The 24,961-nt window shown below is 43.8% G+C and overlaps 4 protein-coding genes across 5 annotated transcripts; 1 reads left to right on the top strand and 3 right to left on the bottom strand.

Moving 5' to 3' along the window:
* Positions 1–247: 247 nt before the first annotated feature.
* On the bottom strand, positions 248–6,772 carry ggnbp2 (gametogenetin binding protein 2). The gene is made up of 14 exons (XM_076020147.1): positions 6,669–6,772; positions 5,669–5,794; positions 5,148–5,228; positions 4,791–5,044; positions 4,377–4,475; positions 3,573–3,686; positions 3,280–3,489; positions 2,990–3,164; positions 2,684–2,872; positions 2,428–2,590; positions 2,199–2,324; positions 1,924–2,072; positions 1,629–1,844; positions 248–957 (listed from the first exon to the last, which is right to left on the bottom strand). Exons 2-14 carry the CDS (start codon positions 5,759–5,761, stop codon positions 760–762), a joined length of 2,067 nt encoding a protein of 688 aa, XP_075876262.1. The 5' UTR covers positions 5,762–5,794; positions 6,669–6,772; the 3' UTR covers positions 248–759.
* Positions 6,773–6,852: 80 nt separating this feature from the next.
* On the bottom strand, positions 6,853–10,070 carry pigw (phosphatidylinositol glycan anchor biosynthesis, class W). Of its 2 annotated transcripts, none has more exons than XM_076020150.1 (2): positions 9,951–10,070; positions 6,853–9,071 (listed from the first exon to the last, which is right to left on the bottom strand). In XM_076020150.1, the coding sequence occupies exon 2, from the start codon at positions 9,066–9,068 to the stop codon at positions 7,593–7,595; it is 1,476 nt and encodes a 491-aa protein (XP_075876265.1). In that variant the 5' UTR covers positions 9,069–9,071; positions 9,951–10,070; the 3' UTR covers positions 6,853–7,592. The 2 variants fall into 2 exon arrangements, with proteins under 2 accessions (XP_075876265.1, XP_075876264.1); XM_076020149.1 differs by lacking the exon at positions 9,951–10,070 and adding an exon at positions 9,469–9,610.
* A 36-nt stretch (positions 10,071–10,106) lies between these two features.
* On the top strand, positions 10,107–21,030 carry myo19 (myosin XIX). Its single transcript, XM_076020153.1, has 24 exons — positions 10,107–10,308; positions 11,633–11,780; positions 12,407–12,555; positions 12,667–12,780; positions 13,414–13,546; positions 13,636–13,705; positions 14,062–14,164; positions 14,288–14,384; positions 14,479–14,555; positions 14,728–14,818; positions 15,008–15,173; positions 15,318–15,391; positions 15,474–15,595; positions 15,785–15,898; positions 16,007–16,183; positions 16,272–16,409; positions 16,567–16,674; positions 16,743–16,813; positions 16,910–16,989; positions 17,678–17,838; positions 18,012–18,141; positions 18,418–18,503; positions 19,276–19,599; positions 19,691–21,030. Exons 1-24 carry the CDS (start codon positions 10,243–10,245, stop codon positions 19,802–19,804), a joined length of 2,913 nt encoding a protein of 970 aa, XP_075876268.1. The 5' UTR covers positions 10,107–10,242; the 3' UTR covers positions 19,805–21,030.
* znhit3 (zinc finger, HIT-type containing 3) lies at positions 21,018–22,732 on the bottom strand. The gene is made up of 5 exons (XM_076020154.1): positions 22,575–22,732; positions 21,956–21,987; positions 21,776–21,850; positions 21,577–21,654; positions 21,018–21,479 (listed from the first exon to the last, which is right to left on the bottom strand). Exons 1-5 carry the CDS (start codon positions 22,640–22,642, stop codon positions 21,280–21,282), a joined length of 453 nt encoding a protein of 150 aa, XP_075876269.1. The 5' UTR covers positions 22,643–22,732; the 3' UTR covers positions 21,018–21,279.
* Positions 22,733–24,961: the final 2,229 nt, after the last annotated feature.

The raw sequence follows: 24,961 nt of genomic DNA, 5'->3' as shown, positions 1-24,961 counted from the left end.
TCTGCGCACCGGAGCCCGTGCTGCTCTCCGTGCGCGGCTGCTTAGCGCCCCCTACTGGAAGCATGTTGCAATAGGAACGTTTCCTTGGAAAACAGAAGTGCAACGTTACCTGATGGATAGACAGTTCCATGTATTGACATGTCTGAGTGGTCTACGGGCTGTTACTATGATCAGGCTGGGAAATGAAAAGATGAACGAGGTAAAGGCCCACTACATTGTCTTCATAAAAGACTCGAGACAAAGCAGGCATTTTGCATATTAATAAATAGTCTTTATTTAGTAAATTTTGCACATTGCATTTTAACAACACATCCAATTCATTTTTTCACTCTTTTTAGAAATGGATGCCTGTTCTCTGTAAAACTTTCATTAGTTTGAATTTCTGTACACATTTAATGCAACAACCTTCACCACTACATTGAAGTGTCACCAATGACAGACATAGAAAAATTAGCAAAAACAAAGGACATAAAATAAGACTCCTAAAATGTATTCCCACTGTCACAGCTGGCAAAGCTTGATTCATCCGCGTGCCTGCTGACCTACGACCCTACGGCAGAGCAACTACAAGCAGCAGGCTCGGTCAAAGAGAACGGCTACAGGTGAGGGGAAGGACAGAGGGAAGTGTAAAAGTGCGAGGGAGACGGAGAGAAAGCAAACATTTCAAAGGGGGAAACAAATTGAGTGAACACGACGACAGAGTGATTTTCCTCTGCAGCGACACGGCAGCAGCGATCACGAGTGTTTCCCAGTTGTGTTTCAGTTGACACTGGTGGCGGAAAACCACTCGACTGCCTCGCTCCTCCCAGTGGAGCGGCAGTAGTTGGTGAACTTCTCTCTGAGGAGCTGTCGGTAGTGGTGGCGCTTGCTGTAGAAGGACTGGTTGCTTGCCAAGAAGGCCTGGATCTCGTCCTGTGTCAGACAGTTTTCTTCATCCGAGGTCACTTCTGAGTCATCCTGTGTGAGGAGCACAAGTCAAGACGCCGTTTTAATCAGGGGAATTCCAACAGCACATCATTCAACTGTTAATAGGGGTTCAACTGTTAATAGGGGAACCAGAGATGGAGACGATGATCGTTGGTGTGCCAATATCGATAGTAGCAAAAAAAAAAAAAAAAAACCAACATTATTTCCTCCATATCTATCTATCTATCTATCTCTATATCCACATCTATATGAGCTTTCTAAAGGTTTTAAAGGCACGTATATTTCAAAAGTACTAAAGTCATGTTTGTCTCTCGTCAGCTACAGTAACTGTCCAGGATTAACGAGAGTCCATCCTGCACTTCTGCCTGTTCCATTTCATGTGAAGTGTGCACCAAAACACACAATCTTGATATCATATAATATATATGATATAATCTGAAGTTAAATGGGACCTTTAATTCATTACTGAACCTTACCGAAAGCATGGGACTGATGGAGAATATCGTTCTGTTTTGGAGGATAACTGAAGAAAGCTTTGTTTCTTATTACTTAATTATAGGCGTTAATTACAAGAAACAAAACTGAGAATTAAGACTGAGAATCAAATACAAGAAGAAACGCATTCAATCCTGTCAAAGAAAATATGCATATGAAAAATGATTCTTTCTTAATTCTAATGGCTCTTTGGATTTGGGACTCACCAGAAGCTCCACAAGGCTGACGCTTGTGTCTGGCGCTGCCGTGGGATGGCTGCAGGTCTTCTCATCAACCGTCCACGGCAGCAGGAGTGCACTGCTGGCAGGCGTGCCGCCGCACGGAGAAGAGGACGAGACGCCTTTGCTTTGGCACGTGTGCGGTGACGGCGAGCGGCGGGCCGACGCCTTCCCCTCTGGCGCGCAGCCTTTGCCTTTGGTTGCCTGTGGAAAACGCAGCCAGTCGGTCAAACCACTCAGAACGCTCCGCACACACAGCCGGACTTTGGGTCCGCTCGCTCACCTGGCTGCCGCACACATTGTGGCCTTTTCTTTTCTTCTTTTTGCTCTTGCATTGAACCTTTCCTTCAGAGTGGGGCCAGCAGTCTACGCAGCTGTCCGTGCCGTCCTCCTCCTGGTCGGCGGCGCACTGAGCGGCGTGCGAGTCGTCTCCTGCGCAAAGCAAACACGGCCACACTGAGGAACGGCTCTGGGCGGGGGATACGAGCGTGCGACCGCATGAGACCCGGCGGGTCGAGGTCCGAGCACCGGAAGCGGGTCGAGCCTCTGGAAACCCACCTGCTTCGTCGTGGTTGCATATTCCCTCGGAGCAGGCCACGTCGGAACCTTCCCGCGACCCCATCTCGCTGCCCTCCATGCTGGAGGAGTAGCCGCAGTCGCTGCCGTTGTTGTGAGGACACAAATCTGGCGGGGGGGGGAGAAAGTTCAGTGCTGCTTCTCCAGCTGGTGGGAGGCTGTGAATTCCGTGGCCCAGCCGACTATTTGAAGAAGTCGCCGTTGGTTTTACCTTGCTTGCTGTTGTTTTCGCACCTACAGGAAGTGCCTGGGTTTATGGCAGCGCCGTCGTCACATCTGGCCTCTTCCTCCTCCTCCTCCTCTCCCTCCCCCTCCTCCTCCTCCTCCTCATGACCCACACAGGCCTTGCACGAGGCCACAGATTCAGTAGAACCCTGCGGCACACAACCCAAGTCAGGAGAAACCTCTCAGTGTTGCAGAAGGGAGGAGTGAAGGGGGCGGGACTTCATGTGTGCCCAGGAAGTTACCTGGTCCAGGGTTTTCTCCTTGTCCTCGGCCTCCTGCTCACACGAATCAAAGCCACACTTGTTTTTGCGCCGGTTTTTCCGCTTTTGCCTCTTTTTCTCCTGCTTGAGCTCTTTGGCCCTCTCCTCCTCAGACAGTGCCTCCACAAACTGCTCCAGCCGGCTGATCCCCTGCATCTTCTCCACCGCCATCTGACCGCACACAGTTGACAGACGCAGCGCAGTCAAGCCTTTGCCATTTTTACTCGCTTGATACGTTATTATAAACAAAGGATCTGCTGTGCACGAGCCGGCCTGGAATCTCGGTACCTCAAAGCTTTTCCGTAGTGCATCGATGCCCGTGTGAAACAACAGCTGCCAGGTTTGCTCTTCTGCTCGGAGCTTCTGCCAGATTCTGTGCAAGCGCTCGTAGAGATGAATGCCCAGACACGTGAGCACTTCTTCTTGCGCTATGTCAATTGTCTTTGCGTGTCTCTCTCTCCGCCTGCAAAAGAGAAAGAAGAGGTGCATGCAAAACACTGCAAGGCTTTCACTGAGGGGAACTCCATCTGCAGGCGGCAGGCGGCAGGCGGCAGGCGTGGCGTCGGGCTCAAACTCACTCGTAGCCTCCTGCAAACTCCGGCTCAGCCCGGCCCAGGAGGTGAGCGATGAAGTCGGTCTCGCAGCACACGTGGATGTGGCGCTCGTGGGGGCAGCAGCACAATCCCTCATACAATGCGGCACAATAGCCTCTCTCTTTACTGGAGTCCAGCTCTCCCACCAGAATGTTGTACGCTCTCATCACCTTGTTCTTACAATCTGTGCAAAACCTGTCAAGCAGACAAATCAGGTTAGATGTTTTCATTCCAAAGCAAAGGTGGAGCGACGTGAAGCCGTCACAGCAATGCACTACCTGTGTTTCCGCAGGTACGTCTCAAGCGTCTCCAACAGGCAGGCGCTGTCGATGAGGACGACCTCGTCCCTGCACTCCTGCGACAGAACCTCCCACACGTCCATCCAGCTCCCCCTGCACGCACAAGCACACTCAGAACAGCAAGGGAAATGCCAGGGGGAAGGTTGGCATTCATCCTCCGAGGGGAAGCACGGATCGTCAAGCCAGACCAGCTGCAGACCATCATTTCAATATGTGCAGGAAGCAGGCAGGACCAGCTGCAGTTATGAGCCCTGAAACTTCAGAGTTTCTGACTCTCAGAAGTGGTCATGGTTTGGAAAACACTTCTGGCAAGGCAGGAAATATTAAAACACGACACTGTGGACGGACACAGGGTTTAATTGCTGGGTTCAAGTGCAATGTGTTGGGTTTCTGCGTTCACAAGTTGTACCGGGATCAGCCTCACTGGCACCATAGCAGACTTGAGGATCGCTGCCGCGCTGCTATGCTCCCATAAAGAACACCACAACACTTCACACTTCAGTTGTGGTGTATTAAGCTGTTTCTCTTCTTTTATTTATTATGCTGCCTTTTCACAATTGGTGGGAAGGCACTGAAGTTTGCATGAAGTTTGTATGAAACCTCCTCACACTCAGCGCCTCTACAGCCTTTTTAAGAGGGCTGACTGCTTCGTGTCAACATCAATAAGCAGAACCCGTCCACTGTGCTCTTCACCAGTCGCCCTGAACCCGTGACAGGAAGGAGAAGAAAGCCACGTCTGTCACGTCTGTCTGACTGCGAGAGAAAAGCGGTGGCCCAGCTCACCCCAGAGGTTTGGGTTTGTGTGTGTCCAAGGAGTGCAGCTGGCAGCGCTTGTTCTTTTTACTCTTGGGAATGCCATTGATCATGTCATTTAACTTTGACCTGGGGGGGGGGGGGGGGGACGACAAAACAAACCAAAACAAAGGAGTTGATTAGAGCAATCAATCAAATATGTTGCATGTACTTTAGTTCACTTTCACTAGCATATGTAAGAGGAGAGCAACAGGCACTTAATAACGTAAATGTCCAACAGTATCAGAACAGCACCAAAGCACTGTGAGCGTGGAACACAATGAACACTGCCAGTGGCATAAATACTCTACTACAAATACTGTGACTGATCTATTTCACTTAATGCCCCACAATAACATGAGTGTTGCAGTAACACACAAGCAGATCATTTCTTCTGTCTCTCACCCGTGGACGTAGAAGAGGGTGTAGAGCTTCTTGACATCTGACAGACAGGCTTTGGCAACAGAGAGCGTGTTGGGGGCTTTGACAACGAGGGGCTCCAGCGCCGGGTTGCCAGATTCCACCAAATGAGAGAAGAGGCGCTCCACGCTGCGCCTGCAGCCCACGCATGGCACCAGCTGGGCCAGGACACCGCAGACCTCCCGGGACGTCACCGTCAGGGCCACGCTGAGGTCGTGCTGCTCCAACTTGGAGTGAAACTAAAGGCCAGAATGAGGAAGACACAAATATTCACACACCTGCCACAGCTTCCCCGACTACACAGACGCAGGCTACTGCCCACCGTGTGCACAGACCACTCGCCTCGCAAAACTGCTTCCAGTGAGAGGGGCTTGTTTCATGGCTGCCGACGTTCATGACAACATCAGAGAACTCCATCACCATCTGAAAGCAAGCGCAGATCAGTGACCGTTAAACCACAGGCTCATTTACAGTGATCGGGCAGTTGTGTGCAAACCCATCACACAGACAGTCTTGTGAAAAAGTTACACTTTTTAAACCACTTGTTCAACTGCATTACAAACACTGGATCTGTGCCATCTCATAAGGAAACGCATGGTCTGATTCATCTTCTTTAACAGAAGATGAACGGTTCTGTACGTCGATTAGTAACCTATCGACAGGTTGTCGACACTAAAGGTATGGTAGTGAAAACAAACAAGTAACCGACATGGAAGCCTTTGCTGAGGAAAAATACAATCAGAACTGGTGAAGAGTGCGAACACATGACCCAAAGCGGCTTAAAGCTGTTAGTTAGCCACTTAGCAACAGTGCTGTTGTTCATAAGCATTTACAGTGTGGTGATTGGGGGGGAGGTAATTTACCGTGAGAGAGTCGTCGATGTACAGGGGAATTTGTCTTGCAAGGAATGGGTAGTCCTCGTCCCCTTCTCTGCAAACAGCTACAAGACGCGCCATGGTTCTGTCCAGTTTGTCTAAGGTGCAGCTCGCCTGCAGGTGACAAACGACCCACTGAGCTCATGCCAGCACTAGCTACACTAAGCTAATGCTAATAGTAGGTCAGTGCGAGCCAACGACGGCACACACCGTATAACATATATGATTTTTTTTTATTTAAAAAATCTCTATATAAACATGCAGTAAATATATAACAACCAGGAAATAGAAATGTCCAAGTGGGCAATTATTTTTCTGACGTAAAAAAAAGAAGAAAAAAGATTAATATCGATGTTGCTTTTCACCGTTTCTTTGACACAGATCTTACTAGCTAAGTTAGCAAACAACATGGGGAATGACAGCTGTGAGGAGGGAAACCGCACTGTGCTTAAATTGATCTAACCTATTCAAAGCTACTCAGACTGTTTCTGGTTTAAACTGATTGTTTGCAATCATAATTTTAGCGTCAAACTATATGCTGCAAAAAACAAAACGAAAAAAACAACAACAACAACAACAACAACAAAAAAACCCGCACGTTAAGAATTAGCCTGTTAGCTCATTTTACTTGCCCGGTATGATTTGGGGCATTGAGAATGCCGGGTATGCATATGCTGTAGCATGATCAAACAGTATCAATACCATAATCTGAGAAACAGTACTGTTAAATCTAATACGGCGAAGCGACGTCGAACTCCCTTACAGTGCAAGTGCAGTTAACGAACATAACTGTCAAATATTTTGCAGCGTTGTCCTTTAGAGCTAACGTTAGCAAGTTTTATACGGCTAATGTAAAGTTCAACCGGTCAACCCGCTAAAGCTACTTAGCGGCTGTCGTTTTTCTTGGAGGCTATTGCGAACGTTTACGGTATGAACCATACAATAGCACACGGACGAAATAAACTGATCAAGCAGCGGTTTTACTTACACGCCACTAAGATTCCTTCAAAAAAAATTGCCAAGTGGAGGTAAGGTTGAGGGGGCTACACTGGCGGAACCTGCATTACTGTTTTAACCTTTGCCCCTCGTACGTGGAGCTGATGTGTTGTCGCTTGTAAACTCCAGGAGGCGCTATTGAGCTACGAGGTTAGAAATAACGTCATTCAAACACGTCAAATGATATACATTTTATTGCTGGAAGAAATAATAATATTATTCTTCCATAATATATAACAAGACTTGTTGTTCTCATTATAAACACAGAACACGCAGTGATGATTTCAGAGACGTTTCTTCTTTGTGAAGAACAAAACAAAGAAGATTTATTTCTGAACAAGTGTTCAAATCAGAAAGAAACACTTGAGTGCAAACATGTCCAGTGTAGCAGAATGCACAACTCAAATACATACATGATGATGCATTTTATTAATATAGTTCTCATAGCACTTACAAACCATTCCCCAAACATGTTCAAACAACATGAAACACAACAAATGGTCCCCAGTAGAGGGGGGACGGGGGGGGGGGTGTGTGTGTGTGTGTGTGTGTGTGTGTCCCATAAGAAAATGTAATTATTGAGCAAGTGTGTAAAAATTTGAATTGGCACATGTGATTAAAATGAGACGTTTCCAGTTTTGCATGTGTGGCCATAGGACAGAACACATTCGACTGATTATTGACATCATTAGCAAACATGATCAACCAATCAAACAAAGTCATTTAGTGCATTGAACACAGCTATATACATATATATGTCATCTAATGCATAAAAGTACATTTTAATTGGCAAAAATGTTTGTGTTACTGTACAACACATTCCTTTTTATCTACAGATGTTACACTTTCAACCCTTAACACAAACACCTTTACAACATGGATCATGTATACCTTCTGTACAGACTGAGGTGTCACTCTACCAGAATTTCACTGTAACTTTGCCGATGTGCAAAACGTAAACTAGAGAACAGTTTACAAACATGTACGACAGCAAAAGGCCGACAGAGAGTGAAGGGCTGCAGCTCAGCGTGTCCACTGTGGCGTTGGTCAGTCCCGTCAGCACGTTGGCCAGCAGGAAGAACAGCAGCTGGTTCCTGTTGACGGCCTGAACGAGACACGTTCTCTCAACGTCAGCTAACGGTTGGTTCGAGCCGCCCGACTTTGCTTTGCACAAATCCCATGACGACGGCACACGCCGACAGCCCGACGCTCTCTTTGAAAGCAGCAAAGCCAGGTCGGCCATCCCAGTGAGGGACATCAGGAGCAGCGACTGGGCGACGCTCCACAGGCAGAAGGGAAGGTTGGCCATGCGGCGAGACACCGGCTCTACCAGCGCCTGGCACAGGCACAGACATCCGTACAGGACGCAACTCCCCAGCAAGAAGCTGGACAGAGCTCCGAGCCACTCTCTGACCTCGCAGCGCGGCCGCATCACCTGCAGGCCCACCTGGACCCCCGCCATGTAGATGGCCACGTAGCCCACAACGGAGAATATTCCTTCTTTGTTAGCGTGTATTAGATCCTGGTCCCGGTGGTTGTTGTGCATCAAGAAGGCCTTCAGCCCCGACGTCTCCAGAGTGAACTGGTAACAGCTGCTGATCAGCAGGGCGACGGCCCAGGAATAATTCACCGGTACGAGGACGAGCAGCGAAGATGCCACGACTCTGACGATGGCGAGCGTGAAAAAGAAATTCCAGTGGACGCCGTATTCGGTCACGTGCTCCTGGTAGCCGCTCATCTTGACGCTGGCCATCCTCGCCATGCCGAGGGCAAGCAGGGGCCACACGGAGACGAGCTGCTTCATCACGTGACTCGTCTTGGATCCCGAGACGTTCTTCCGGCGAGCCTCCGGACAGACGAGGCCGTTGGCGAAAACAAAGGCGCCCACCCCGACGTCCATCACCCCGGTGCCGTACGTCTCCGTCTTGGCGTATCGTCTCGGGAAGACGCTGAAGTCCACGGCGAGGATGCTGATGGCCGTCTTCACGTTGACCAGCACCCTGAAGGTGGTCACGAAGGGAACCCTCCGGGCTTCAATGTGACTCTGAAGAAATGAAGGGCCGGTCCGGACGGGATGCCGAGCGGAGGCTCTGATGTAGCAGAACAAGGCGGCGACGGCGACGGCGACGCTGACGATGACCTGCTGGAGGACGCTGCTCAGAATGGTGCACGACAAGACCAGCGGGAGGATGAGCACGCAGAAGTCCAGAAAGAGGTGGGCAGTCAGGGGGAGTGGGCTCTCAGTATCTGCTCTGGTCTGATGAAGCAAGATGAGGATCAGTCCTCGGCTGAGGAGACATAAGGGGGCGAGACACGAGCCCAGGACCACTTCCTGCAGGCTGGTTCCATTCAGGTGGCTGACAAACGCCTCCTTGAGCTCCCTCTGAGACATGGCCTGCAAACACACACGCAGTCATTTAGAAACAACAACATGGCTCTACGGAGACAACAACAAAACAATAACGAACGACAAGCATCGGACACAATAACCTTTAAAACATGAGATTAGAACGACTTCTGTTGTAATGTAATAATGTATAATGTAATGCTCCAATTGCACGCGACTTCACAATAATACATATAGATGACTATTAACAATTAAGTGTAAGACAACAACTGGTTGCGTATAAAACATTGTAAACTGTAATGTTATATTATATTATATTATATTACATCATATTACATTAAGACAGTGATTCAGGTTAATTCACTGACTGCGAAGTCACGTCTTTCCTCCGCGGCATTAAATAACAATATCGACATAGTCACATATTTAGTCAGAAGTAACTCACTGAAGATGGTCTTCGGTATGATTGAGGACATTTACAACAATGAACTGACTAACAAACACCACCACTTCATGGTGATCTGTGCGAGCAGCAGTGCGACGCAAACCGGAAAACGCTTGCGTTTACTTCCGCATTTGCCTTGAACGCTGCATTCAGGGCAACACGGATATTTGCACACTTTTCGTTTTAGCGGCACATTATTGTGTAGTCTGTGAATGAGACACACACACACGCCCACACGTACAAACACTCACCTTACATGTTTTACGAAAATGAAATCAGACTCTAAAAATAACATTAATTCAAATAAGCCATGCATATAAAGCCATGCAACCGATGTGGAGTATACATTATGAATAAAAGCTCAAATGCGAGTTAAACATCTATTTGAGACTTCACATCGGATAAGGCGCTGTGACCGGACCGTTGCAAGAGTACCTCTCGACAATTGGGCTTATACGTATAAGCCGTGACCATACACCCACCTCGGCTTTACAAATTAAGAAGCAAGGTGGAGTTCACGGGCAGCTGGACCCGTGAAGCGCTGCGTCAGGATGAGGGCGGGAATAAGAGTGTGCGGTGGGGAGTCGAGCAGCCAGTCGGAGAGGCTCGGACGGACGGGAAGTCGTCCTTGAGGAATTCCTGTCGCCAACGGAAAACACCGCACGGAGCCAAAGCGTAACAACGCCGACTGGTCTGTGAGAGATCTTAACACGTTTTTTTTTCTCAACTAGATTCAATATTTTGACTTTATGATCTAAATGTTGAGGTAAATCAATGAGTTCTGCGGATAACAGACGAAAAGTTGGAACAGCGGTAGAGTTCAGTCATGGAGGGGCTTCGGTGAGTCTCACACACACACACACACACACACACACACACACACACACACACACACACACACACACACACGTCGGACAACAATTCACACCAATACTTTCTAATGCTGGTTTAAATCTGACGTGACACGCATCTATCTACTGACGTGCCGTGATGTGCAAGGAAAGTGAAAGAAAACAAAAGCATGCAGCGCGTCAGGACAGTCAAGTCAAGTCTTTCACTTACGTATTGTGTCAAACGGTGACATTAGAGTGAAATATAAGTCTCTGTGATATAGCTATAGATGTCTATCTTTTACTGCTAATACTTATATTATTTACACCAAAGTACAAAGTAATTTGAGACAGCAAATCCTTTTGATTCTGAAGTCTATTTAATCTGATCAATACTCTTGTAAGTTCAAAGATATTGCACTTTTATAGTTGTTATTTTTCCTTGTAGCAGTGAGTTATTAATTCATCACAGTATGGCAATAATGTCTTGGGCTTCTATCTTAGAGTCTGACAGTGGTTCATAATAGTCTAATGAGTTGAAGCCTGCATGAAGAAGCACCACATGAGGAAAAAACAAACAAAAACACAACAAACATGTCGACCAACAAGGAAGAGATTGATGTGGATGTCGGTGAGCTGCACTGTGGCGAGAGGGTCCAGGGCAGGAAAGTCCTCAAAGTGACAAAGTCCTTTGAGGACAGCCCGTGCACGCTGTGCCTCTGGCCAGGGGAGCCAAGTCTCCCTATCAATGAATCACAAGAAGGATTTTGAAGCCAAAATTCTTTGAAAGAAAAAGAACGGCTGAAAACTACTTTGTGCTGATTGTAACTAACTGCATAGTTTGGAAGGTGAGATGGAATAATGGGATGTACGCAACCTGCCACTGGAATAATCCTGTCTGCACAAATTAAGTAGCACAGACTGTTGACAGATGTCAGGCAGGGTGTTCCAGACTGTGTTCTTGGCAGGATAAATCACACCTGTATTTGTCTCTCTGCAGAGATTTCAATTAAATGACGCGCACACGAGACACTGACTTGTGGCCTGCACAAGACATGTGGCAGTAGCCACTGTTGCTGTTGTAAATGGTGTGTGATAAATATGAAATGCAGTGCCAACATCACCCCAGTGAGCGGATTGACTGAAGAGCACAGACATAGACTGTCTCACAAAGAGTGAATAGATGGTACACTGAATGCCGTATATTGCAGTAAAATATTTCTTTGTAAAATCTGTATTGATGATGATCAGGATGAGGGTGATGTCACGAGGACGAACTACCAATGAATCAGAAGTGACAGAATCTTGTGTCTGACCTGCTTCTTGTCACAAAGGCTCGAGGATTCAGTCAGGAAGTTCACTCTCCTCAGACGTCCCAAAACGGTTCGAAGGAGGAAGACATTGCGGCCTTCCTCGTCGATGAAAACCATCTTCACACTTACGACGACCTCACCAAAGTCAACCCAGTCACCCCAACAACAGGTAAAACGGAGGGCTGTGTGACACACAACATAAACACAGTGCACTGTGGGTCTTGCTGCTAATAGTGTCTGCTGTTTGTACCACTCTGTATAGTAGTTCAACAAAGATTTTCTTTGGTAATTCTAAACTACATGTCCATCTCCTTCAAAGGAATGTATGTTAAAATGTGTGGCTTACTGTGAGCTGGTTTCAAGCCATAGTGACACAGTGACTCATGGCCCCATTCAGTGCGCTTTTGTAATTAGCACAGCCTACATACCATCCTGATATTTTGTACTTTACAATTTACATAGCCTTTTTTTTTAAATTTTTTTTATTTTTATTACATTGGTTCAGTAATATTTAACTAAGTCAATATATCATCTAAAATACTAATCCAAATGGCAAAAATACATAGTGCTCCCCATCAAAATAAATCTGTCTTTGTATACAATTGTAAAAGTATGAAGCAAAAAAAGTATACAACAGTAAAAAGAATTCACAATGTCAACTCGACACTTGACTTCACACGTCCCTCCAGAAGGGAAGCAATGCTTAAATTCCTTCTGAATTGGAGTAGGGCAGATAAGCAGCATTTTTATATTTTGCAGCCCTAAATGACATAATTACTGTATTTTCTTTTGTAGTGCTGAAATGTCTGCAGGCCAGATACAGCATGAAGATGTTTTACACTCATGCTGGATGCACCTTGGTGGCTCTCAACCCGTTCCAGCCAATCCCAGACCTGTACACGCTGGACGTGATGAAGGAGTACCACTGTGCTGCCCAGCCTCAGGTATGGTTCATTTCCTGCTGTTTTTAAAAATAGCTTACATATGCGTTTTCTTTATTTTAATACAGCAGCAGGTGGATAGTAAAAGAACTGTGTTTACACCCCTGGTTGCAGGAGTTCAAACCACATATCTTTATTGTGGCGGAGGAAGCCTACAGGAATGTTCAGGGCCACCTTGAGCCAGTTGACCAGTCGTTGGTGGTTAGCGGTGAGAGCGGTGCAGGAAAGGTAAACCAACACAGCCTGTTTAGAAACTCAGATGTAACTGATCAGATCAACAGAGATTCAAACTGTTGTTGTTTTTTTTTTAACTTTATCAAAATTGTATAAACTTAAATGTAATAGGATAATACAATGCCTTAATACTCATAATGCCTATTTGCCCACAAGCTAGAGAGTTTGCTGACAACAGCATTGCAAGTGCTTCCTGTACGTTATTTATTTGCTGGCACTTTGTTGTCAAACCAGTTAATTTGCTTTGCTAAGTGATGGAAAGCCCTGCTCTGGCCAGAGGAAGTGAAGCAAGGTTTGTTTTGAATAAACACAGCTAGCGATCAGAAACTGAAATGATGACAGTCTCTCTTTTCTAATTACTGGTAGTTTTTCCCTTGTAATTAATTTTTGCAGCAAATAGCAACACGTTTGTAATCAGTGAGAGCATATAACGCCTAATCTAAACAAATGTGTTTTTCTCCAACACTGTAGTCTTATAGAAAAAATAAGACAAACTTGACTTGTCGTAAAATTGGTTGTGAATCTAAAAGTGTATTTATACCTATTATACATTACGTAAAAAAAAAACAGTTGCCTAGGATTTGCTGATGGGATCAAGGCTGACCGCCGTGTTTTGTCTCTGAGCAGACGTGGACGTCTCGATGTCTGATGAAGTACTACGCCACTGTGGCCGCCTCCGCCTCCGTGGAGCGCAGTCAGGACACAGTGGACAGGATCGAGAGGAGGGTGCTGGACTCCAACCCCATCATGGAAGCTTTCGGCAAGTGAACTGACTGCTGGTGCCTGTTGAGTGTTGAAAATCAGCTCCAATGGAAAGTCACTCTTATCACGGTTTGTCCCTCTATTTAGGCAATGCGTGCACACTGCGGAACAACAACAGCAGCCGCTTTGGAAAATACATCCAGCTCCAGCTAGACCGGTACAACTGTTGCACTCAACTTCCACATTTCAATATGAGGTCAAAGATGATGAGCTGAAAACGTTGACTGATATTCTCCAGTTATGTGTGTCTTGGTATTACTGTATATTAAGCTGAAAGTGGTGGTAGTTTGGCAATGGTGATATATTTCCTATATTTTCCACTATGCATTGTCACATTATATATAGCCACTAAGTAATTAAGAACCTCCGCACCTAAATAGCATCAAACAAAACATCAATTCCACAGCATGTTGGGAAATGGGAGAAATATATACATTTATATATTGGTATTGGATCCATGTCGGTTGGCCTCTAACTAATAAATTTTTCAAACATTTTTACCCTTAAATAAAGGTGTCAGCTGTTAGTGGGAGCATCAGTACGGACGTATTTGCTAGAAAAGACTCGGGTTGCCTGCCAGCCAGCGAGCGAGAGAAACTTCCACATCTTTTACCAGGTTGGTAAACTTTGGTCCATTGGTTGTTTTAAAATGAATGAATAATAATAATAATAATAATAATAATAATAATAATAATAATAATAATTTAAGTGTAGACACTGACCGTACACTGTGTTTCAGATGATGAAAGGGGCCACAGTTGAGCAGAGGAAAGAATGGAAGATGCCATGGGGTCAGCGATTCACCTGGCTGCCAAATCCTGAGAAAACAATCGAGGGTCGGTGCAGACTTTCGACTTGTAATTGGAAAATCTTTCAGCACGCAGCTGTGTGATTCCACTTTGTAACCGGTCTGCTTTTTATGTTTTCCAGAGGACTGTTTTGACAAGACTCTAGATGCAATGTTTCACCTGGGCATTAACACAGAAAACCAAAGACAGATTTTCAAGGTGAAGTACACAAACAAAACCTTCTCTGGACACATCTGATCACAGATCATTTAAGATTTTTTTGTGCTCACAAACTCTAAAAAGGCAGCATTAATCAACTTTCCCCTACATTTTTCTGTATTCTTTTTGTAAATGCATTTGTTCAATTTAATGTTTTTTTTTAACATTACAGATTTTAGCTGGAATCCTGCAGCTGGGAAATGTGAATTTCTCCTCTTCTACAGATGACACTCAACCTTGTCATCTAGATAAAGAATCTGGAGGTATTATATTTGCACCACCTCAGTCAAACAGATCAATTTACTCAGTACATGTTGTCTTGAATGTTTTGACGTGTTTTCCCATAGGTTTTATTTGAAACGGCATCAGAAAAGCTTTCTTTGAAATCAAAATATAACCTCTGTGACATCACCCTTCAACATGAACACCACTCTGATCCCGTTTGTTCTTAGACTTCCTGCTGAGGGCTGCTGAGCTGTTGTGCGTCCCTGCTGAGGAGCTTCAGACGTGTTTACGTGTTCGGACGTTGAAGGCGGGCAAGCAGAGTGTACTCAAGCCCTGTTCCCTGGCAGAGTGCGGCACCAGGAGAGACTGTCTAGCCAAGGTCGTCTACGCCCAGTAAGAATGCCAGTCTGCTCATCTTCACTCAAATGTCAAACCATCATTTCTCTGTTACCAGTAAACAGCAAGACAGTCTGTGTGTAATTACTTTTATACACCCTGTGTATCTCATCTTGCTGAGTGTTGACCTTTTTCTGACAGGTTATTTGAATGGCTGGTGACCTTCATCAACAACAGCATATGTGCCGACAAATCCACGTGGACCAACTTCATAGGTGAGCGCTTCAGTGGCCCTGAATTTTCGCCTGACATTCTGCTCCCATGTGCTCACGGTTGTCGCCTCGTCCCCTCTTCCAGGAGTTCTAGACGTGTACGGCTTTGAGTGCTTCCACACTAATAATCTGGAGCAGCTGTGCATCAACTACGCCAATGAAAAACTGCAGCAGCATTTTGTGGCTCATTATCTACGTGCGCAGCAGGTTAGAGACAATCTGTGTTGTTATCTTTTAGTCTTATGCTTTATAATTAAGCCTTGCCATCCTTCCCAGGCATTTCCTTTTGGTCTTTAAAACCCCTGTTGATAAAATTATTGGGGTGCCTGGGTGCACAAGGAAGGCTGGTGTTGTGCTACAATATGCATGATGCATGTTTCTCACTGCTTCTTCCAGGAGGAGTACGTGTCTGAGGGCCTTCAATGGTCCTTTATCAAATACCAAGATAATCAAAGCTGCCTGGATCTTATTGAGGGAAGTCCTCTCAGTGTGTTTTCCCTGCTCAATGAGGTACGCTGCTGCTAGTTTTCAGAATGAAAACAGAGACTGAATAAATGTCTGCAACGTGTTTATCTTAAATGACGCAACAATTTCAACTAGTTGCGCATTTCTTTGTAGGAAAGTCGTCTCAATCGGACCTCTGAACCAAAGGCATTTAGGGTTCGTCTGGAGAAGGAGCTCTGCCAGAACCCCAACATAAGCTGGGACAAGTTCAGTAAGGAGCCGCACTTCACCGTGGCCCACTACGCTGGCAAGGTCAACTACCAGATAGAGGGGATGGTGGAGAAGAACAAGGTTGTGCAGGGAGAGTGGCACAAGCATTGCTGACCACAGCCACATTGTTCACGTGTTGAATATTCATCTAAGGGTGTCTGACCTGCAGGACCCAGTGCCCCTGGAGCTCACCAGCCTGCTGCAGAACTCCAACAACCCACTGCTGCACCAGATCTTCACTGACAGTGGAGCAGAGAACTCAACCACCAAAGGCCTCAGTAAAGTCACTGTGGTGTCAAAGTTCAAGGTACTGGCGGGGGCTGGGCTGAGAATGGAAAAAATAAAAAATAAAATAAAATTTTTTTAAATTCAAACTTATTCAAAATATGCCTGTTTTCACACTTGAAATCTTAAGTGTGTTCCTGCCGAGTTGTGACGTCTGTGATGTCACTGTCTTACTCCAGAACTCTCTGGAGAGCCTGATGAAGATCCTCCACACCACGACGCCCCACTACACTCGATGCATAAAGCCCAACCCAAACTGCAAGCCTCTGACCTTCATAAAAGACGAGGTAAGGTCAACAACAAGAAGTGATGTGTTTCACAGAGAACAACTTCTAATGTTTGTTTTTTTTCCCAGGTCATCATGCAACTTGAGGCCTGTGGAATCGTGGAGACTATTCATATCAGTGCTGCTGGCTTTCCAATAAGGTCAAACTTCTTTGGGATTGTCTGAAAAATCAATTTTATTTTTTATTTGTTGTAATTTATTCAACATTTAGTTAAATTGTATTTTCTGTTCTGCAGGATTGCTTTCAAAGCCTTTTTGCAACGATACGGACTAATTGCAAAACATTCTAATTTTGAGTCTGGAACCATTCGTCCTGGTAAGCATTGTATAATATGGGCTCTAGTTAGTCACTTCAATTTGGCCAATCGTCCTGTTTTTGATCTGATGGTTTCTTCCTTCCTGTCATTAGCTTACTTTATAAACTCTACCCTCAATTCTATAGTCTTCCTGGGACTTTTCCACTTGGTGTATAAATACAAGACTTAACAAAAAACAAAAAAAAACCCTGCAGCTTCTCGTAAAGCTTACAGGTAAAAGCATGAACCATGCCCTGCTAGCTCTGCATGTCATTATGCTTTCACTTCTAAATTTGTTTTTATATTGTGTGTTTGGCAAAAATTCATCTTAACTCATTGGCATGCTTATGTTCAGTTATACTAGCAGCTCTCACTTACGCCTTATACCATAGTGAAATGTGGTCGCTGCAACCAATATCTACTATCTACTACATTTTCACTTGCCACCTATAATATTAGGGCTCTGTGCTCTACTCCTGAAAGCTTCCTGATTCCCAAACATTTTAAAGACACTAATCAAGACATGATGTCTGTGCCATTTTTCTTTCATTTCTGTTGCGCTGCTCCACAAGTTTCAAAGGTTTCTGCTTCACTGCCTGCCATCCTGTCCAAACCTCCTTCACTGCCTCGTGATTAAAATGTTGCTGGGGTGCTTTTTCTCCTCTAACTCATGCACCCAGTCCTTCAATCTCTTCTTGTTTGTCTCAGACGAGCAGGCTGACAGTGGAGGGGATCCTGGCCAAGCAGTGGAGAAGCTGCTCAGCGTCATATTAAGAAACAAGGCCCTGAATCCCTCCGACTGCGACAGTGACAAACGCAGCTCATGGGTGCATTGTGGAAAGACAAAAGTGTTCCTCACGCAGTTAATGGTCAGTATTGACATGCAGATATTCTCACATTGTAAATTTAATGTAATAAATATGTAGTGAATACTTTAATTTACCAGTTCAATCCAGTCCAGCGGCTCTTGTCTGGCTCAGGTCAGATCAGAGCTCAGGTTACATCACTGTACCTGGCTGACGGCGTCTCTTTTTGTTTACAGCTGGATTTGCTGGAGGGTCAGAGGAAGAAGATCCTGTCCAAATGTGCCTTCGCCATCCAGTGCTGCTGGCGGCGGCACAAGCGCCGCAGACGCCGCCAGCGTCAGCGGTCTGCTACTCTCATCCAAGCAGGTAAAACTCCCAGTGGCCGGCCAGGCGCCGCTGTGACGCAATAGACCCGTGGCCTCACTGTCTGACCTCACTGTCTGATCACCTGGAGCCAGCTGGTTGGGTCTGAGCAGCGTTGGAAGGTTTCCAAACGTGGAAGCTCATGTGATTAACTCTTAATGACATGTTCTTTTGATGCTTCCCTTTGAATGGGGGATTACGGCTGTTCAAACAAGCAGAACGGGGCCGCTGGTTTCTGGGTTAAAAAGTTGTTTGTTTGTTTCTTTCCTATTCCTGCAGCCGTGCGGTCATGGCTCATCAGGAGGAAGGTCCGGAGGTGGGACAGGGCAGCTGCTGTCATCCAGAACACTTGGAGGACATGGAGGGTAAGATGTTTTAAAAAATTAAATAAAGCAGTTAAAATTGAAGAAATAACAAAACAAAACATATACACACAACTTGCATTTCATATTAACTTGAGTTCCATTATTGTGTTCCTGAAAATGTCTGAGAGGCCCTAAGAAATTCAATTTTGACTTTGACTTTGGTGCCATATAAACACGAAATAATTTTCCAAGTACATTTGTAAAATTAGTGTTTCTGAACAACCTGTCTGTGTGATGTCAGTCACGTTGTTTTCACTGTGAGTTTCCTAAACAATCATATTTTCAAAAGCACCTTTGCTCCCAAAATAAAGTGCACTCTGAGGTGATGTTTAGCTTTTACTCTTGACAAATCAAAAACCTCACAATAGGTAAGAAACGTTAAAGATTTAAGAGACTTTGAACACTGGCTTAGCTGTTGGTGCCTGATGTAGAAACTGCGGACCGACTTGGATTTTCACACACAACTATACCAGATTGGGATCATAGCGAGAAATCTACTGCCACATTGTGACATTACCTTGGTAAATATGGACTAGAGCTTCTGAGGAATGTTGCAAACACTTTGTTGAATGTATGGCACTAGTAATTAAGACAGTTCAGGTACTTGTACTCTGAAGGTTTCTATTATTAGCATATCAAGGTTTCTTGCAAGTGCAATTTTTGTAAATACAGCCTTTAAACTTGCAAAAAATGCTTAAATGAATTGTAGATTTTATTAAATAAAAATATAAAAAGGTGTTACTGTAGATAACTTTTCAAAAAAATTTTTCAGGTTCTTCTAAAGTCCCTGGCTGAGGCAGAGCTGGATGATGGAAAGAACCTCACGGAAGAAGATGAGCCCCCACTGAACCCTGTGATCAGGGAGCGAGGCTCGGTGCAGCTCTCAAATATCCAGGAGCCAGTCACAGTGCGAGGTTGGCCCATGGGCCTGGCCCTGGCATCGGCCCCGTCCATCACCGTGTCCCTGACGGCCACGGGCTTGCAGAAAATGATGTCTGTGATGGCTACACTCAACCTGCCCTCCAGGAGGGGGCAGTATAAAGTGGAGACCAATCAGTGCACAGAAGAGCTTGCCTCTATACGGGCTCAGCCAAGGGTAAGGGAACATTTTGCACACATTGTTTTAATGTATTATTTGCTGTGAATTATTTGCCAATTATGGATTTTTCTTTTTCTTTGGCACTTAGGGATCAGTGAAGCTGCACTGCCAGCGATCGCCGCTCCTCTACGCCGACCAACAGCCGGGCATGAAGAGCGGCGTGACAGGGTTCAATGAGATCCTACTAGAGAAAACTTTGTAAATTCTCTGCGTGCAGAAAAGCAAAGTGTAATATTATTTTTATGGTGACAGCTCAGGGAGAACAGCTGCACATTCACAAAGGAAAACAAACCAGGCTTGTCTGTGTTGTTAAATGTGTTTTTTAAAGTGACAATATGAATGAACTGTTTTTAAATGCCAAAGTTGATTGCATTATGGTATATAAATGCAGCAGAACCTGGAAAGTCATTGTGCTGTGTCACCGTATATTGGAAAGCAGGTGACATGACGTAAATGGAACAAATAGATCACGTCCATCATGTTTAGTTGACAAATTTTGCATCTTAGGAGACTGTTCCAAATTTCATTATTTCATATATTGAAAAGTGGAGAAAATGAACTCCACACACAAGAAATGGTACTTAAGGTGTTGTGGTAACTACAATTTGTGGTTATAATGATGCTCTCTTGGTATGACACCACATGCAGACGTTACAATCTTGAATTAAATAGAATAGATCAACTTTACCAAATGATTGCAGTTTCAATTTTGGCCATTTGGAACATTTAATTTCTGATCAAAAGAAAAGTGTCCTTTTAAAATCAATCATCTTATTTGTCTGTGTGATTATGGAGTTGATTTATGTGTTGGACTGTTTTGAGTGCATTTGAGCACGGCATTAACCAGAGTCTGTTCCTGTCAATTTATGCAAATAGGAAAAATATTGAGCAGGTTTTGCACATGTGAAGCATATATTGCACATTTAACCGTCATACTTCTCACAAGAAAATACATAACTGGGAACTAACACACCCAGGTAAAGTACTTTTTTTCATTTTTGTATTTTCAATATCCTACATAGACTGTAGTCTGTTCAGGTCAACACATAAACAACAAACCAAAAATCTTTTCACATGAGTATTGTTAATATTTAGTTGAGCTTTTGAAAAAATGGTTCTAAATGCTTTATCTTCTGTGTACAACATGATGCAACACTAAACCTCCTGAGATGGCCTCGAGCATCTGACAGTTTCCTTTTGTTTTGACCTTCTCCCGCTTTGTTTTCACAGAAATGTGAACCTCGATCATTATGACACTTATGACAAGGGATCAATGTACGACTTGAATTATATCCATATTCAAATTGCTTCTTCGTTAAAGTAAATGTCCAAGGTACAACCAAATGACTGTTTTTTCCTTTTACCATTTCTTATCAACAATGTCAGAACCAACTCAAAGTAATTAAATACGGCAGTTGAAGTTTGAAAGTATGTCTGCATTTATTTCAACATTATAGACATGTTCGTGGGCAACATAGTACTGAAGCGTTAACTTAGCATCCTTCACTCCAAGTTAGTTGGAATAGCTCCAGCACCTCTGCAACTCTGATTGCAGGATCAACAGTAATAGGTAAGAAGTGAATACACATTTTGCATCCTAATAAGACAAATAACTGTTAAAAATATAATGACCTTAAGTCAAGTCCAAATATAAAATCTCAAAATGATGAGACTCATTTAACAATCATCATCAGATTCATGTGTGGTCAATGCTTCATTTTCTACAATTTTCAAACACCGATCCGAAAATTCCACAAAGAGAGGCTCCTGCATAGCAGATTTCATCGCTTTGTATTTGTTGTCTGCACTGTCGATGGTGCGCAATAGCTGTCTCAGGTGGGGGTTGCAAAGCACATCTCTCAGCTCTTTGGACTGACCTGAAAGATAAATTGGACTTAAATCAGAACTCATGTTTGTATACGCATGAGTAAATACACTTGATTTGATAGAGTCAAGGGAATGTTGGATCACTACCTAAAAGCTGGAGTTTTTCTACGGACACCTTGTCAGTGATGTCATCTTCATCCAAAAGATCCTCACAAGACCAGTCTTCTACAGAGCCATTAAAGAGGAATTTAGAGTTTGTACAACAAGATTTTTGTAGTGTTTGTGTATGTGTGTGTGTGTGTGTGTGTGAACCAGAAACGCCAAGACAGTATATGAAATGCCATACCTGGCCTGAAAGCTGCTGTAGTTTCTACTTCAGTGGGTTCATTGGGCGCTTGCTGGTCACGAGGAACACAAGCATCTGGAGTGAGACAAAAGGACATGAGATGGTTAATTAGAGGAATATTTTTAATCCTGTCAATTTGCTGGTTGTTAGGAACAACACAAAAATAACAGATGTATTTACCTTTATGTCTTTTGTAACAAACAAGTGAACAACTGTAAAGAAAGACAAACCAACGTGATTAGCTCAGGAAATACAAGACATCCAGCAGTTAGCTATTAATACGTTTTATTCGTCGACGTAGCGAATTTATCCTGATGGAAACTACGCGAAACATTAAGACTAAACACATCGCAATTCTTCATGTGACGTCATGCGCAACAATTTTGACCCACGCGGCTCTCCGTACCATGTGGTTACATGGTAGTTTGTTCAATAACAATGTGGAAATATTGAATATATGTACATAATATTGTTTGGGGGAGATTACGCATTTAAATAAATAAATAAATAAATAAATAAAAATTCCGAAACGTGGCCGTCAACAAATCCGTCGCCATTGATAAACTAGGATCCATGCTGAATTCTAAATTGTTAAATTAATGATTTTTTTGTCACGTATGCTAACATTAACGTCAGTAAATTGTCATTGAGCTGTTTTAAGACATAACGATATAGAACCGTAAATAAGATAACATAATAGAGCCCACACAAGTGTGGGGCTATGTTTTCGCACAGTTTGTTAAATACAGATGGAATGTGAGCCTGATTGCATTCACACAGGGTTAACAAATCGACTTACTATCGTACTTTACACGCCGGACATCTGTATTTCGGTGTTTGTTCGCGGCAAACGCAGCACAACTGCATTTTTGTGATTACTGCTAACGAGCGACGACTGTTTCTATTTCTGATACTTCTACTTCCGCTACTTCTTCTTCGATCACTGCTACTTCTTCTTAATGCGGCAAAGTCGTTTTGCTGCCATCCAATGGTCGCAAGTGAAACTTAAAGACATCTAATTGTTGGATTCACAAAAGCATTTTTGCCTTGTTGGTAAATCTTGTCATATGTGCACAATGCACAAATGCGCTTGCCGTTACCACAAATTTTCGGCAACTCATTCCACATATTTTAAACGATGAAACTCGCCTTTTGTTGTGTGTTGCGCCACACTTTTATGTGCCACCATTATTATTCAACTCCCTAAGTGAATTATTTGTGATGTTTCCCCATCTTGTTGAGGATCTGAATAATTTCTGTCCTCCGCAGCTCACTTTACACAGTCAGCTACTATCACCCCGACCCACCCTTTATGCTGCAGTGATTTGAAAACACATGCCTTTCAGAGTGTGACATATTTTTACTGTTGGCATAATACACATTATTTTCGGTCAACCTTCATAACACTACTTTACATTGTTTTTGGAACAGTCAGTGTAAACATGCACGGTTCTGTGCAATTCGGAAAACTGAAGACTGAAAACTGAAGCCATCAATTATTTTCAACCTTGTCCCTTTAATAAATATTACATTTCATGGTGAAACACATGGTTGAGATGGAATTTACAAGACTCCCTGTCAACCTCTACTCTCCAAACAGGCCCCTAAAATATAGACCTGCTACCTACAGAGTTATATGCTGAGGTTCAAGTAACCGCATTCTTTTTTCAAACCACAAACAGGATCCAACAATTCATCCCTCTAAATATGGGTTAATCAGGATCTAATAAATATTTGTTTGTGTATGTTTATGTGCACAAAAACATTTAAAGAGACATGGGATAAAAGTAATAATTTACTGACACAATCTCCAAATTTAAAAGTGCATGTAGGTCAAAGGGCTGGGGGTTGTAAGATGTAAAATCTGAATAAATTTCATCATTTTTTAAATAACTAGTTTGTATTTGCTTTTATATGGGTTATTTAATAAACAACCAAAAGCACAGACTTGACACTGAATGTAGTCATGTTAAATGTGTGTACATGTTTTTCAGCTGATCATGGCATTTAGTCACCATATTTCACCTGTAAAATAAAACCAAACGCGCGGTTCTCTTTCATCACTGTTTTAATGGAATTAAAATACAGTAAAACACTTTGCATCCATAAGATATGACTATATATATGTTTGTAGAACACACATCATTGACCTATAAAGCTCAACACAAACTATTTTTGCACAGCTGTAACTTGAGAGCAAGAGGTCTCATTACTGGGCAGAATAAGGAATGAAGAGCAATCTTCGTGACTGACAGCAGGACGTATTCCTGGAGTCACGGCGCTCAATTCACTGGGTCAGAAGAGGCAAGGAGCGCTTGGCCGCAGTCAACATCATATATCCAACTGGTCCGGATCTGTGTAAAAATCACAATCACATGTTCGTCAAAAATCAGACAGGAACTGAGGAGAACATGAATTCAGCATGAATCAATCAATCAAAAATCAGACAGGAACTGAGGAGAACATGAATTCAGCATGAATCAATCAATCCCTGCAGATCACAAAGTCAGAGAATCATATACTGAGCAATATTAGAAAAATATATTAAGCATGCCCATCATTTATGTCCATCGCTGACTACGTTTCACTCATGAGGCATGCAATGGGAAACATCTGGATAAATAAACAAGAAACTACACATCACTGAAATTTGCTTCACAGATTATAAATGTACCCCTGTATTGCATCTCTGCTATGTTCGGTACAGTCAGTCAACATTGTCAGCTATGACCCTCAAAAATAAATAAATAAATAAATAATAATAATAACAATTAAAAAAAAAATGTTGCCTAATCGAGTATAATACCAACAAAACAAATGGCACCACATACAAAAATAATGACAGAGGAACATTTTGTCCCTGCTGTCTCTCAGTGAAATACGTTGCTGTCTGAGGATTTTTTTTGAGCTGGATTTAGTTTAAAGGCACAAAGACGTTAGTGTTTAAAAAAAAAAAACAAAAAAAAAACAGGAAACATGAGACATTTGCACTCTTTCACTGAAGGGAGTAGACGGCTTGACGAGGTACTACAGAATCTCTTGGTTGTGCAAATAGGAAGCGGGAGGCGGTGTTTTTCCTGAGATGTTTTTCCCACAAAGGCCGACTGACTGCGGGGGAAATAAAGGTCTTTCCACTGCGTGTCAACACACACATGCAACTCCACACAACCCGCTGTTTACCTGTAC

The sequence above is a fragment of the Nelusetta ayraudi genome, unplaced genomic scaffold (genome assembly GCF_046127955.1).
Source record: "Nelusetta ayraudi isolate G7.1 ecotype Tasmania unplaced genomic scaffold, CSIRO-AGI_Nayr_v1 ptg000011l, whole genome shotgun sequence".
Taxonomy (NCBI): Eukaryota; Metazoa; Chordata; class Actinopteri; order Tetraodontiformes; family Monacanthidae; genus Nelusetta; species Nelusetta ayraudi.
The sequence above is the reverse complement of the archived record's forward strand: the minus strand, read 5'-3'. Positions and strand labels throughout refer to the sequence as shown.